We start from the raw sequence: 16,261 nt of genomic DNA, 5'->3' as shown, positions 1-16,261 counted from the left end.
AATAGCTGAGGGAGGATTTAATTTACTTGTTTGTTTTTATCACAGTGACTGTGTTGAATCAACTTAACATTTCTATGATGTTGATTTTACACATAAAAATATTTCAAGTCTTAATTTTGAGGAAAATCAGAAAGTAAATATGTTAGACTATTAATGGAAGACGTTTTTCAGCGTTCAATAGAAAAATGCTCAGCTAGTAAGAAGTACTTGCTTGGTGCTTGTTTACCATGAATAACTACAGTGTTACTGTTGCATGCAGGCAGTCAGCTTGTGGCACTGCAGTTGTTTTACTCAAGTACTGATGTTGTTTTGAATGCAGACTTCAGCTCGTCTGCAGTTTGGGGCTGTTAGGTAGTTGTTGACAATATCTCACAGATTCTGTACAGGGTCAGGCAAGCCGGCTGGCCAATCAGAGGCAGTAATACCAGATGAGATCTGATTGGTAGTAGTTTAAGCCATGCAGGCAAGTGCTATGCTCCTAACTAGAAAGGGAAATCTGCATGTCCATAAAGCCTGTCAGCAAATGGAAACATGAAGTGCTGTAAAACCCTAATGGTAGACATCGTGTTGACTTCAGACTTGTTAAAACATCGGCAGCAGATGACACCTGAAATCATCAGAGTGCAGAAACTTCATACTGGATCTAAAGCTACTGGCAACACAGAGATGTTTGCTGAAGGTAAGGAACAGCCATGGTTCATTTATCACCAGATATTTATTAGTTTCTCTTAAAACGTAGTCTGTGTTAAATCCCTAAACAGCAGAGCCTTTTCACAATTGTCAGACAGTTTGTTAGATGTACTGCTGCTCAATAAATTTTAGGCACTTATAAATAAAGATATTTGATTGTTACATTATTTTCTGTATTTGTAATTATTTTCCTTTTGTAATTGGTTTTTTTTTTTGGGGGGGGGGGGAATGCATGTTGATTGACCAATAAACTAAGCTTTCCGATTACGCATCTGTTCAGGAAAAGTTATGTCAATATTGTAAAACATGTTCAAAAAGTCATTCTTTAACTTCTTTTCCTGCCGGAATAACAAAGATCAAAAGCCTCCTGCCGGGCTCCACCCACAGCACCTCATCGAGTACTAAAGACAAAAACCGTGTATGCAGGAAAAACGATATAATAAACAGCTTTATTTTTTCTTGTTTTTTTAGATGAGGGAGCGTGATGTACATATTTGACATATTTCAATAAATGACTGTGGGGTGATTTGTTTACTTACAGATTATATAAAAAGCACGCTGTCCATTTATTTATGTTTACATTAGTTACACAGGAAGCTGTAATAGCAGCAGCAGTCCAGCAAAGGCAACACATGACTTGAACTCTGCAGCACTCTAACCAATCGTGATACAAATCAAACTTCCTGATTTGAACATCAGGTTAGATAGCTGGAGAGGAAGACGGCGCTGACCTGGAGTCGGCAGCTGTGTCGACAGCCTCTGGTCTGGGATCGGCTTTGCCGTCAGCCCTTTAATTAACAATGAACCTGAGGCAGCATGGTCAGAAGGATGGAGACCAAGCTGACCCTAAAGCAGATCATCCAGCACACTGACTCCAGGTCAGGAAAAGCACTAAGCAGAGATACATTCACAGGTTTCCAACCTCCCCACCCCTCCCAGCAGTGGTCAGACCCTTTAGTGGGTGCATGCAGACAAGTCTTTCCATTGGTTCAGTAGATTCATACATGCTAAAAAAAAAAAAAGAGTTCCATCCTCTCAGAACCTCTAGCCCCTAACCTACATCTGCTTCAGTCAGCTTAACTACAGGGATTGTACAGGTTGTCTCAGCTCTCTCCAGCCACGAGGAGAAGTGGTGGACGAGACAGCAAACTGTCTTGAAATTGAACAGGCCAGTGTGGGTTTTTCTAGGATGTGTTTTGTCCACCGGCGCACTTAATGCACAATCAAGTAACTTCACGTTGTAAATCCATGCAGGGTATCAGAGATAATTGGCGTGAGATGGTAGGTAGAGAGCTGGGATCCCGGGCGTGCGTTTGGACAGAGCAGAGGTCGCCTCCACTGCTCACTTAGCTTAGTTAGGGCTTTCAAAGTGGTTTCCATTTGTCGGCGTCTCCTGCAGAGTTGTGTGTGGGATGTCTGCCTCTTTACGGGACTCCATTTGTGGCTTGAAAAAGTCTGACACGAAGAAGACCTGTAATAGACAAAAAAATAAATGAATAAAATAATTAAAAATAAGTGCTACTGAGGTTTGAATAGTTACATCTACACACAGCGTTTGAGTACTTACCTTGACTGCCAGAAGGGGGTGATATATAAAACCCCCTGCGGGCTGAACTTAAAGATCAGTGCAGGACTTACCACGAGCAGAGCCATGAGCGCGCCCTGTATGAGTCCGGTGAGAACGTCGCTCCAGTGATGCTTGTAATCAGACACTCTCGACAGTCCGGTGTACACAGAGGCGGCAATCAGGAAAAACTGGATGGTCGGTCTCAGCAGCCGCGCCCAGTCGGCCTGGAGCCGAGCCTGCAGGTAGAGCTGAGAAACACAAGGGCCATGCTTTTAAAGTACAGACGGTCACAAACAAGCACATGTGTCACTGTCAAAGCCTAGTACACGCTTCTGTTCCCGCTTCCGCAATGAGCGGCTGGACGTTCACGAAGGGAAAGGATGTGAAAAAAACCCTGCTGGTCTCAGAATTTTACTGATAGAAGGAATTTGTTCAATGCAGGCCGTTTATCTGCAATTGATCGATGATCTAAGCTGATAAATGTCTCTATATCTCTGTTTGCCTCAGGAACAGTGTCCAGTGAGTTCATTTGTTTATTTTTAAAACAGGGTGTGGCCCCAAGGACAGACAAGCTCCATGGCTTTGCAAAGATTCATGCTTCGTGTCTTCCTGCTGCACTTCAATTCTGACGCAAATGTCATTTAAATGGCAGCGCTTTTCCATACTTCAAACTTCCTCTTTGCCGGAGGGTGTGTGTGAGAGGTTTGCCAAGACTTTGTCCCTGTGTGTATTTATATCTGCTGCTGTTGAATGAGTCAGCAGACCGCAAAGTTCATCGGTGCTGGGCAGTAAAATCTCCTCAGAACAACACACGGAAGTGCTGCTGATAACGGGCGCGAGGTTGAAGGTGCACAGATGTAACCTTAAAGAACTGTAAGTAATCATTTGGAACATAATGATGTCTGCTTCGTGACGCCATGAAACAACAGCCAGCAGACACTCAGCTTATCATAAACAGCCTTGGTGAAGCATTTGCATAATTTCGTCTAAACAACCAGGAACGTGGCTACAGTTATGGACTCGTCAGCGTAGCGGAGAGGTGAAAAGTTGTGCCTTTGTGTCCATTAGACCATCTGAAGGAGAGTTTCCTTGTTTTCAACGACTGACGGGCGTAGCTGTACATTAACAGGTGGAAGATGCAGAAAGTGGAGCTTTGCTGGGAAATAAAGGGAAAGTTCCTGCACTCTGTGGGGGACAAGTAACATCTAATCACTTTTATTTCTGCTTCCAGAGCAGGTTTGCTTAAGTAACTTCAGTTTTTATTGTTTGAAAATGCTAAACATTTTCAAACAATAAAAACTAAACTAACTAGTTTGGTTGTTTTTTTTCTCTCCCTACCCTCACTGAATTTGAATTTAATTAAGATTTTATTAGTTTCAATCTAATTATAATTAGTTAAAGTTATAATTTTAATGATAGATTATAAACTATAAGAAAATCCCCCACTCACCCCGACCTTGGATTGGATAAGCATATAAGAATGGATGGATAGTTCAAACAAATACTAAAACTTTCTCTTTGTTTTAATTCATTTTAGTTACTTTTTCAAGGAGTCTGATCTTTAGTTGTTGTTTTTTTGATTAGCTAAAATGTTTCTTTGACATCGAATTTTAGTTTTCAGTTAACTATAATAACCTTGCTTCCTCAGCCGCCACACTGGTCAAGTCATACATTGATGGATGGGATTACAGATCAACATGCAGCTGGCTGAGATACTTACAGCGAGGAAGAGCATGCAGTACATGGAAAAAGACGAGTGGCCGGAGTAGAACGAGAGCCTGCAACAGAGAGACAAAAGCACAGCTCAACACCCGAGTAAGGACATGTTTTTATTAACACAGCAGTCTGAGCTGACTGGAGAGTCCCCGGCTTTAGTTAGCTCTCGTTTGAAACACCACATCAGCACTCATGTGCACACACTGTGGATACTGTGGCACAATTTTCCCAGTCAGGAGGCTTTTACTGATCAGATTTAGGGCCTGGACTGCAGCGCAGAACAACCTGCTGCTTGTTGAAAATCAGTGGATTATGTGGAGGAATTTGAAAAAAAAAAAATCCGCCACTGCGTTAAGGATCTCTATAAACCAATACTTGCAATACTCTGCTTTAAATTCAACATCTTATTTCCCCTAACCCTAGAGAGCCAGGTTAGCATGAGCCCCAGGAGCTGGAATAAACGAGAAATATACTAGGTTGTAATAAAAACCCAGAATTATCCTTTGACCTAAAAGCACACTTTAGGCCCAGAGCTGCTAACATGACACTTATTTTCTTTAAAAGCTCTACAGGAAATCCCTCAAAATGGCAAAGCTGAAAATCTTCATCATCATTAACAATTAAGCTAATCTATAAATCAACTCCCCAGCAGCGACTGTTAGTTACACCCAGCAGAGTAAACGATAACAATGCCGACCTCCATAAATCCCCAACAGTGGCATCAGATTAGGACTGTGGCATCCTGTGAGGGATCACAGGATGAAAAATTCATGATTGCCACCTTACAAATCAATATTTGTGATTTCATGTCCATGGAAACGAACTCAATCGTTGACAGTGAGCTGTGTCTTTGCTGGGCAGTAAACCTTAGACACAGAGGTGTCATATTACTGTAAGATGATGCTGGGCAGTCTATCTCAGCCTCCTCTCTCCTCTCCTGTTGCAGTTATTAGATGCATTAGAGTCCAGCAGATGCCAACAAAGACAGGGAGCAGCTTTTTATTTAAAAAAAAAGCAGACTGCTGAGTAATAATGGTGCTCCAGGAAGCAATGATTGTGCACCACGCCCTGATAAACATACAGCAGATACCCCAGAGCGGTAAAGGGTAGGTGGGCCCTTTACGCTCAAGGGCCGCAGCTCGAGCAAAACGTTTCCCCGTCTCGCTTTAAACAGATAAAGAAGGGGAGAAGCAAATGTAACGTAAACCTCCTCACAGCCCATAATAAACACGCATCACTCCTCTGTGGCCGGGCCTCCGTCAGACTGAGAAGAGGAAATCCTCTCCTCCCAATACTCTTCCTCCTGCTCTGAGCCGATAAGAGACAGAGACCTTAAATCAAAATACGCTTTACATTCCTGTGATATTACTCAAAGCGGCTCGCGCTGCAGCTGCGCACATTACAGATGTCACCCATTTAGCACATCTAAACACTTCCCAGCTGTTTTTTTAAAAACGATCTTTATCTATGCCAGAAGATCATTAATGATGACTGTACTATGAAGGAGTGCAACATAACCAAGGTTTGTTTCCCTTCCCTAACGACCAAAATCAAATCAAGCGGTCATGTGGTTCTCAACTGAATTAACTGACCCGGCTTTTCTGGGTCTCGGTATGAGCGGTGGTGCTAACGCCGCCGGTGGCGGTAAACAATGGACAATGGATGGGAGTAAAGCTGGATATTTCTTACAAGAACATTATAAAGAACAAATAAGACTTCAGAAGTATAATCCTGCTGCAGCCTCAGCCAGGAAGGACAAATACATTTAGGCTGTGTGAATCTAAAAATGAATTACTGTGTGCTCACAGATCATTAGTTATTATTAATCTCTGGCTTTCTTCCACAGTGTGTCTTTATGTCCTGTCTGCCTCCCATCAACCCCAACAGATCGCAGCAGTTGTGTACTTACAAATACAGCTCATGGTTGCGGCTGCTGAACCACTATCTCCTGCAGGATATGGTGCTGAGTAAGTGCTGAGAATCTAGCTTATTTATAATATCAAAAGGGGCCATCTCAACTCAGTCTTACACGTATAACTGGAACCTACATATTTCTCACATTGGAGTGACGTTGCTAGGTTTGATGTGCTTGTTCTCATTTACGCTTCAGTAATAGATGCAAGTGATGCTGAGCACAAGCTGAAAGTCAGAAGCACAACTCTAAAACGGCTATTCAGAGGTTGTTCAGTGACATGCTTCACCTCTGCCCTTTGTGCTTACACTGTGAACATGTTACAAAACAATGGCCTGAGGATTTTTCCAATAATCAGCTCAACAACAAGAAAACCCCAAAACAAACAAAGCTGGTGTGCATAAAGTTGGAAAAGAGGTGTTCGTTTCAACATCTGAAATCAAAAAAAGAAACAAATTCATTCTTATTTGAACTCGGGCTGCAACCGCTAGTTTCAAATCTAAACATCAGAATAAAAAGATGAATCAGAGTCCATGGTGATCTGTTTAAATGGTTTGCTTTTTTCCAATAAAAGGCCAGCTAGACATTATACAACATAAAGCACTGAATCATCACACTTGAGAAGCTAGCCTAGACATCATTTTTGCTCTGTGCTTGGAGCTCTGCTTTCCTGGTGCTGGGTCATACATACCGGGCCTCGTTGACCTGCTTCGCGTCTCCAGTGCAGGTGAAGTCTTCAATATAAGTCCCTGCAGAGCAGTTGATCAGTTTCCAGTCCGGTCTGCACAAATCCAGGAAGTGCGGCCTAAGCCGGCCGATCGAATACTTGGCGATGTCCGTCAGAGACTGGCTCATGGCGGCACCGAAAACGAAGGTGCCGATGGCTTTGTAAAGGCAGGCAACGTAGCTGCCGAAAGACGACTTGGACTTGATGCGGTTTAGATGAACTAAAAGACACTCGCCAACAATCATCTGCAACGAGGGGCGGGAGGACACAGAGTTACACCTTTATACAGAATGACAGAGTGACACATTTAAAAAGAAGATGCAGATAAATGAACGTCGGAGGCAAAATCCCAGGATCATTGTTTTGATTTTGTTTTTGAAGACTCATCTATGATGATTTGCTTCTTAAACAAGAATTAGATCAGAAGATTGACTCTTCTGTCAAATCAGGACCTGAATATAAACCCACAAATTAGCAAAGACTGGACATGTGGTTATGAATAATTCAATTAAATCTCATTTATATAGCACCAAATCACAAACACAGCCACCTCAAGCTGCTTTATACTGTAAGGTAAAGACTCTACAATAATGCAGAGAAAACCCCAACAACCAGACAAACCCCTTTGAACAAGCACTTGGTGACAGTGGGAAGGAAAAACTCCCTTTTAACAGGAAGAAACCTCCAACAGAACCAGACACAGAGCAGAGCCAACTTTGAATCTGTGCTATTTCTTCATTTCCAGTTTTTATGCTAAGATTATGACATTATGAACGAAATGTCTGACAAATTTGTTTTTTTTGATCTTCTGATCTAATCCTTTACAACGAAGAAAATCCTTCTCATAATGCTGCTTTCGAAATACATAAATGCTCATTTGACGGTAATCAGAAGGGCTCTGCAACAGCTGCTGAGGTCACAGGAGGATGTCCACTTAACACAGTAAGCCTCTCTCTTTCAGTTCATCTGAAACTTTAAATGAAACCTGAGGCTTATGAGCACGTTATCATGTTTCTGCAACGCTATGAACAGGCAACAGGCCTCGAAGGCTTAAACAAACACACTGCTTCTTCATTATTACTTTACAGCAGAAGAGCTGCTTTATCTCGACTTACAGTTAAAAATAGGGTAGGTTTAACAACTCTAAATAGCCGTGTCATTACTTAAAACGATAAAACCTGACCTCCGTCATCACTAGAAGGTTTGCGTAGACCTTCACATCTGTAGGTTACACATCTGCTCTATTTTAAAGCCCGAGGCGGCAGATTAGGTCAGGTAAAAAAAACAAACCCCTACCTCTTTTCTGTTTCCTCATTAAATGTAGAACATTCAAAAATGATTTGAACAAATCAAACTGCTAGCACATTAGTAGAGTGGGGTTAAAATGTTTTTTAAAAAGCAAAACAAATCATGCATTGAGGATTAGAACCATGCAGTTCCATTAAGCAGGGTCACGAGTATAAGAAGAAAAAAGAAGTGGATGAAAGCAGTCAGCAAAACTCCAAACTGAAGAAGAGTAAAAAAAAAAAAGATGTACAGAAGTGAACAGAAAACAAAAACTGTGCACTTACAGTGAGTACCGTGACGGGAATCATGACACCTCCTAACAACTGATAGGAAATGGTGTCGTCTTTATAGGGGTACTTGATTGAATCATCGTTACAGAAAAAGCCCCGGTGGAAAGGACTGTGTCGCAGAGTGAGAATTGCAAATGGGAGTCCAGCTACCAGAGAAGCAATGAGACAGAGAAACAAATACAGGTTACAAGATGTCAGCGGGACAGAGATCTCTCCACCACGCAAAGCAAGAGCCAGCAGCCACGTGAGAGGGCGTTGAGGAAAAGCCCACGCTCCTCTGAAGTCCGGCTTTCAGGAACATCATTAATAGTTAAAGTGTTAGAGCGACAGATGGTGAAACTGTGGTTAGTGTTTCTGTTAATGAAGAAAAGTCAATCCTAAAAAAGATTAGAGCTGAGCAGGTGCATCTCCGTTGCTCCTGTGCTGGGAACAGCGGCGATCGTGTTTCTAGGCGGATTCGGACTCTTTGTTATCAACACACTTTCCTCTTTCCTAAAAAGAAAAAAAACTTCCTCAGTGGTCCTGTTCCATATCCCCACGTATCCTCCCAAACAGACAGGGAACAATGGAGTCAATCGCAATAACGCTGAACAGCAGTTATTAGACATTGAGGGAAAAAAAGAGAGGGATGAATCACTGATGCTACAAAAGCAGCAGAAAGCAGACGCTCTTCCTGCTCTTCCCGTCATTCTCCAGAAACAACCGCTCTGTTCCAGAAGAGCATTCCAGCTATTTTAAGGAACAGAGGACGCAGCCTGAATGTCTGTTGCACAGATTAATAACAGAGACATAAAGTTCTCTCTGATGTTTACATAAAACCAACCCCCCACACCCCTCCAAAAGGCCTGGCCTCAGTCATTATCCACAATTAAATATCTGGAAATAGTCGATTGTGTGCTTTGCTGGACTAAATGTGATTTAGAGTTCTTTGACTGCATCAGGAAACCAAACAAGTGAATTACAGGGTTTTTCCCCCCACAAATCCATCTGTAGTGCTTGACAATGACAATAAAATAAACTATTATTAATTGTTCTGCAGTAGTTGTAAAGTGGACATCCTCCTTCACCTTTAACTCTTTTTAATACACCTCCAGTAAAAGCAGCCGACACATATTCAGAGTCTCAGTAACAGTCAGCGGTGTCACTGCTGTCCTCCATTCGACTCTGGGTGTTTATTCTTTGATGTGCTGCTCTCTCAGTCCCCACAGACCGCCTCACAGTGGATATTTTGACTTGCCAAAGCTGATAACAACAGTAAAGACTGCTTTCCATGCAGGTGGGGCACTAAAACAGCCGCTTATGCGTCACACCACAGGAACCGGCTCAGAACGGAACACGTGCTTGTTGGCAAGTCAATATATTGGCTGTGAAGCGGGTCGTGTATGTATGTTCAGCCTGCTTTAAGCGACTCCTACTTACACAGCTAATGGGCAGGGCGAAGCCCACAGTGTAGAGCACCGTGGAGGTGATTGTACTGCTGTGGAAAGGGTACTTGATGCTGTCGTCTGTACAGAAAAAGCCCCTTTGGTAGGGACGGATCTTACCCAGGTTATAGGCTGCCAGAGGCAGACCTCCTGTGGAAGGAGAGACCGGGAGGAATTACCACAGCAAAAAATTCACACGTTAAAAAAACATACAACATATCATACAGAACGAAGGTGTCAAACGGCACAAACCTTATTATGTATTACTTGTGTCGTTAAATTTGATGAAAAGAACAAAATCACAAATCAATATATCATAAAAAGCTGTTTGCTTTATTTTATTTTTATTAATAATGTTGAAGAACAAGAACAATAAGAACAATGTGTGGCATTAGTTCAGGACTACTTCAGACTGGTGATTATATGGTGAAAAAGACTGAACATCTACAACAGCTGCACTACCTTGTAATGAAATGCAGTACCTGTCCTAATAGTAAGTAAGAACTACATCAGGTTACACAAGAAATACTGGTTTATACTCTGCAACATTACATTTTAAAGATGAAGGGGCGATCGTGGCTCAAGAGTTGGGAGTTCGCCTTGTAATCGGAAGGTTGCCGGTTCGAGCCCCGGCTCGGACAGTCTCGGTCGTTGTGTCCTTGGGAAAGACACTTCACCCGTTGCCTACTGGTGGTGGTCAGAGGGCCCGGTGGCGCCAGTGTCCGGCAGCCTCGCCTCTGTCAGTGCGCCCCAGGGCGGCTGTGGCTACAATGTAGCTTGCCATCACCAGTGTGTGAATGGGTGGATGACTGGATATGTAAAGCGCTTTGGGGTCCTTAGGGACTAGTAAAGCGCTATATAAATACAGGCCATTTATGAAAACATCTTCCGGCACGAGTGACATAACCACTCTTTGGGCAATTTGTCAGCAAACTGCGCTGAGAGGTTTGTGGCTGGACGACTGACTCACACAGATGTGAGAGGAGCTTTGGACTCGGCTAAGATAAAATACCATAAAGATACCAGAACGGGCTGATTAGTTAGTCCAAAGTCTTGATGTAATGCTGCTGCCATTCCTGCAGGCTGTTTGGCCTGTTTAGCTCATTGTACGGTGCGGAGAAGACAAGATTCATTTAAGCAGAAAGCATGAGTCCATCAGTGAAAGGTAATGCGCAAGGCTGCAAATGGACGGGCGCGCACAGATGCACAACGCCAGGATATGCCATCATCTACAAATAAACTGCCCATTCATTCGGCCTGGTATTTCCGCTCTGCGCGCCTCCTCTGCAGCTGTCCTCACCCTCATGAGGGACAGCTCCTCACCAGCTGAAGTTGACAGCCTGGAGCAGCTGGAGATGCCAGAAAGCTGGGACTGAAACGCACACCAGACAGCTCACGGCTAACTTTACAACTGCTGCGAGCGGCCAAACACAAACAAATAGGCAGAGAAGAAAAAAAAAAGAAAAATCTTAATCTCACATTTACCAGATGACATTCCTGTGACTCTAACAGCACAACATGCATGTGCATGTTTGACAACATGCAGCAGTGCATGACTGCTGCTAACAGCCTCCATCTGTCTGGAAACAGACTCTCACAAGATGCCTGCTTGTAATTTAATAGCCCCTTTGAATTAAAGGGTGAATGTGAACTGCACGCAGGCAGTCAAGCAGCTTCTCAGGGCAACACAGGTTCAGGTGTAGAGCAGAAAGAAATCTGCATCCTTTAATTGATATATGTTTCTTTTTGCTCACCTTAAATCTAAGACAAAGCAATTACTGCGATGGCCAAATGAGAAATATCAACACGACTATAAGACCTGTTGAAACATGATATGAATTAAATTTAATCACATTTTATTTGTATAGCGCCAAGCCACAACAACAAACCCTACAACAGACCAACTCCCAAGAATCATACGACACTCTGTGAGTAAGCACTTGGCGACAGTGGGGAGGAAAAACTTTCTTTTAACAGGAAGAGACCTCCAGCAGAACCAGGCTCGGGGACAAGCAGCCCCAGCCCCCCAGCCCTGTTGGGAGTGGTTAAAAAGTGCTCTTCATTATAATGGTAGAATCTCTTTGCTTCACTTTAATGGCCAGTTTGTGTTTGCCGTGTCTGGAGAAGATCTTTGGTAGGAACAGAGACTGAGAAATGAGTCTCTAACTCAATCCACGGGTCCCACCACGTGGGGCTATTCAACACGTCAACAGTACAGTTTCAGATTTGCTCTGCAGTGCTTTCAGACCTTTTGAGGGAGGGAAAGTGTGGTCACATGTATCAGGAAACTTTGCTGAGCAGAGGTAGCACTGTATTCTAAACTAAGTGTCAGGAAATTTACATTTGGCTTAAATGAGTCACAGATTATAGAGCAGCATATAGACTCCAAACTTCCCCTTACATATGTAAAAGAATAAGTCAGTGCGCCACAAGTACCAAACCACAAGATCAGGAGAGAAATCTACTGGTACAGTGTAATTAATATGATATTCAACGCATGAATTATTAGTTTTACACTGCGTCTAATGTCATAATTATTTATCAGCACATGCTTTGCCAGCACAAACTGAAAAGTCAGTTTGCATAGAAGCTGCTGAAGATAAGCTCACATATTACAGCTGTACTGTAGCACCACTGTAAATACAACGTCAGTGAATCCAGCACCACTCCCTTCACGTGAACGAAAGCTGCTAAATACCCATTCAGCAGGTTTATACCTGCTTCCTAAATCGGCTTACATCAAAAAGACTAACAGCATAGTACATAAAAGCGAGGACGGGAAAAAGGCGTTTAAATACATACCCAGAACCAGACAGACTATATCTAATAGGACAAAGGGGATCCCTCTCATGTCGAACATGTTGTCTCTTGTCTGTGCTTTCCTGAGTCCCTGTCTGCTGCCGGGTCTTCTGCCGTAATAAAACACCAGGGGGACGCTCCTCCTCAGGACGTAGCTGCTGCTGTGCTCCTTCCGATTGAATGAGAGCCAAAGGAAGGCAGCAGCGAGCTGTTTAAAAAGCACAATAAAAGCCGACGCCCTCCAAATAAACACAAAGACCACCCCGGACACAGGAGAGCAGCTGCATATCAAAAGAAGCGAGTGTGGCTCACAGACCGGCCCCGCTGCTGTGTTTGTTGATGTTGTTGTAGTTGGGTGGGGGCGGTGGTGGTGAACTGCAGCGCAGCCGATGACTCCGCATATGCTTCATGATGGATTTACAGCCGATTTGGAATAAATAAAAAAAAAAGCTTCGTGATAAAAACAAACAGCGAGTCTCGGCTCGCAGCTGTCCCGCGTGTCGCTGTGTGTATCCAATGAAACACGAGCCTGTGGCGGACCCGAGAAGACCCGAGGAGATCGCAGCTACGCAAGGCCCGCTGCTGCCTTCACGTACCCGCGTGAAGCTGGGGGAAATATGAAGCTTTAAAATGGTGCGTTCAAGTAATATCGGTAGATTGTTGAAAAAAAAAAAGGTTTTTACAATTACAAGGCAATTATTAACTTTTTTTTCCGCTGAGAAAATTAGTAGAATTATGAAGATGTGCCTCTGGGGACCCTGAATGTCTAAATAAATGTATTAAACTAATATTAGGCCTGATTGTTTGGATATTTTATTGCATCTTAAAAGATGTGGAGAACGGCTTTTTTAGGCTATGGCTTATAATTTGTATGTACATAATTATAGCTAATGTCTAACAAAAACAAAAGTTTAATGCGTGCTGTCCTTTTAGAAACTGCCTTTTGCATTTTAATTTCACAAATAAATAAACATTTTTCATTGAACCGCTGTATCAATATCGCCCTCTAGGGTCCGGTGGTTGAACGTGCGCACTTCTTTAGCATGGATTCACATTCCAGTGTTTTCAGTCCCGTGATCACCCTGATTTATCTGCAGATATTTAAACACAAAAAATTGACTGACATTGGTTATATAACCCTCTAAACAAAACATTGCATGTCCAATGTCCATGAAGGAGTTAAAGTTAAAACCATGAAGGAGTTAAAGTTAAAAGAGGAAACACTAACTTCAGCACAGCCATTTGCAACAGCTCTAGTTCCTAAAACCTTATAAATTCAGTTTGCATACCTGATGTATTACACGCTCATGATGTCCCCGATCACATATTCATCAGTGAACAAATCTCAAATCCAAGTGAGTCACATTTCAGGTCTCAGTTTGATCAGTTTGGAGACAAAGTTAAAGAGAGGTTAGAAAGTTAAAAAGAAGAGGATATGCTAATTTTTAAAAGTTTACTTCAACAGCCATCACTATTTTGCTTACTTGTTAATGCACGAGAAATAAACAGATATATAGTCTTAAAGGACCGATAACTTAAAGACTTAGATTTCACTTCTTTTCCCCCACTGTAAAGAAGTGAAATCACTGTATTAAACATGTTAACACACTGTATTAACATGTTTGCCTCCCCTAGTATGTATATGTATATATATATATATATATATATATATATGTATATATATATATATATATATATATATATATATATATATATATATATATATATATTAGGGGTGCAACGATACACAAAATTCACGGTTCGGTTCGGTTCGATACTTTGGTGTCACGGTTCGATATTTTTTCGATACAAAAAAATGTTCATGCATTTTTAATTTGTCATTTATTAAAATTATAAATATATATTTTAACTCAAAAGTACAGTTTTTAAATTTAACCCTAACCCTTGTGCGTGTTTTTTATTTTGACAGCGAATGCGCACCTGCGGACCACTTATGTGCAGCCCTGGTTATTTAGCTCGTCATATCGCAGCCACAGAGATTCTTTTGTCCATGAAACCATAAAGCTGCACTTTCTTTTTGCCTTATAGTCTGATTTGTCATAACTTTTCCGTTTTGTGGTAAGCTTTTCTTTGGCTGTCACTTCTTCACCCTGACCTGTCTTATTTGGCTCAGCAGAACTGAAATGCTTTTACACGCGCACTCACATAAGCTCAGCGATTCTCTGCGCGATCAACCTCTCACATGTTTAAGCTGCGGGAGATTTCACTTGTCATGTTTGCATAGTAAGCTAACGATTAATAACACAATGTCAGAGGAATTGGTGCACAAATTATCATTACTCACCAATCAGTGCTGTCGCTCTCTATACACAGTTCGCGCGATTGCAAAGTGAAAGCAAAAAACAAGTGCAAATTCAAACGCGATTTCAATATGTCACATATTGACAGTGGCTCACCGATGCCAATGACATAATTACCCAGCTACATTTCTGAAAGAATGCAAAAGCATTGACATATATTTTTCCTACAATAGCCCGACGGGCAGGGAAGAGATAGATTTTGGTAGCCCCACTGAAAAAATCGCTAGCTCCGGGACGTCGGGCTAGCGATATTGCAAGCCCTGTATCTGATTGAGGAATCACATCATCTTTGGAAAAGAGAGTTTATTACAGAGAAATGGCTCTTTCCAAAATAAAAGCTATACTATCCGCTTCTTCTGGGCTATATTCTCAGCAGCATAAGGAGAATCATGTGCTAACAGCTGTCTAAATGACTCGGCTAAAGTTAGTAGCATGCTTGTTGTTTTTGTCTTTGCACTAGGATGATGTCGGTGTAAATGTGCAGTCATATTTGTTGTGTTCCCACTAGTGCTTTCAGGTTAATCTCGTTGAAATGACCTTAACGCCACAACATGGCAAATCTCCGTTAACACGGATCGCTCCGTGCATGGGGCTAGACGGCCAACACCTTAACGAGCTAACTGCGCTAACACACTAGTTCACACCAATGTAATTGAGCATTGCATGGCACATCCAACATACTGTTTTACTTTAGTCCATGACTCGCTTACCTTCAGGGTCATACGTCACATGAAAACCAAAATAATTCCAAACGCCAGATCTGAATGAGGTTCAATTTGCTTGTTGCAAGGAGAGCTTAACTTCTGTCTCGCTAGCTTGCCCTGTGCTCTTCCTTCTGACTATGCTGTCTGTGTTGAGCGCTCAGTGGATCTGCGGTTCAAACCGAACGGTTCAATATCGATACGAATATCGTTGCACCCCTATTCGTATCGATATTGAACCGTTCGATACAGTGCTTTCGGTTCGGTACGCATATGTATCGAACAATACAACATTTGTAATTTATTTTATCAATTTTCCTTCTGACGATGCTGTCTGTGTTGGGCGCTCAGTGAATCTGCGTTCGACTACTCCGCCTAGGCTGCACTGTCGAGCGCAGATCCACTGAGCGCTCAACACAGACAGCATAGTCAGAAGGAAGAGCGCAGGGCAAGCTAGCAAGACAGAAGTTAAGCTCTCCTTGCAACATGGACCTCCCCCACCCTCATTCAGATCTGGCGTTTGGAATTATTTTGGTTTTCATGTGACATATGACCCTGAAGGTAAGCGAGTCATGGACTAAAGTAAAACAGTATGTTGGATGTGCCATGCAATGCTCAATTACATGGGTGGGAACTAGTGTGTTAGCGCAGTTAGCTCGTTAACGTGTTGGCCGTCTAGCCCCATGCACGGGGGATCGGCGGTAGCTCGTTAACGGAGATTTGCCGTGTTGTGGCGTTAAGGTCATTTCAACGAGATTAACCTGAAAGCGCTAGTGGGAACACAATGAATATGACTGCACATTTACGCCGACATCATCCTAGTGCAA

At 42.5% G+C, this 16,261-nt stretch overlaps 1 protein-coding gene across 2 annotated transcripts; it reads right to left on the bottom strand.

The window, feature by feature from the left end:
- Window positions 1–1,120: 1,120 nt before the first annotated feature.
- On the bottom strand, window positions 1,121–13,007 carry plpp1a (phospholipid phosphatase 1a). 2 transcript variants are annotated; one of them, XM_004549719.5, is made up of 6 exons: window positions 12,416–13,007; window positions 8,184–8,335; window positions 6,577–6,857; window positions 3,978–4,035; window positions 2,329–2,505; window positions 1,121–2,161 (listed from the first exon to the last, which is right to left on the bottom strand). In XM_004549719.5, the coding sequence occupies exons 1-6, from the start codon at window positions 12,471–12,473 to the stop codon at window positions 2,042–2,044; spliced, it is 846 nt and encodes a 281-aa protein (XP_004549776.1). In that variant the 5' UTR covers window positions 12,474–13,007; the 3' UTR covers window positions 1,121–2,041. The 2 variants fall into 2 exon arrangements, with proteins under 2 accessions (XP_004549776.1, XP_004549775.1); XM_004549718.5 differs by lacking the exon at window positions 8,184–8,335 and adding an exon at window positions 9,609–9,763 and having other exon boundaries at window positions 12,416–13,003.
- Window positions 13,008–16,261: the final 3,254 nt, after the last annotated feature.

Source organism: Maylandia zebra, linkage group LG7 (assembly GCF_041146795.1).
Source record: "Maylandia zebra isolate NMK-2024a linkage group LG7, Mzebra_GT3a, whole genome shotgun sequence".
NCBI classification, from domain to species: Eukaryota; Metazoa; Chordata; class Actinopteri; order Cichliformes; family Cichlidae; genus Maylandia; species Maylandia zebra.
This window is presented reverse-complemented; position numbering and strand designations above follow the sequence as displayed.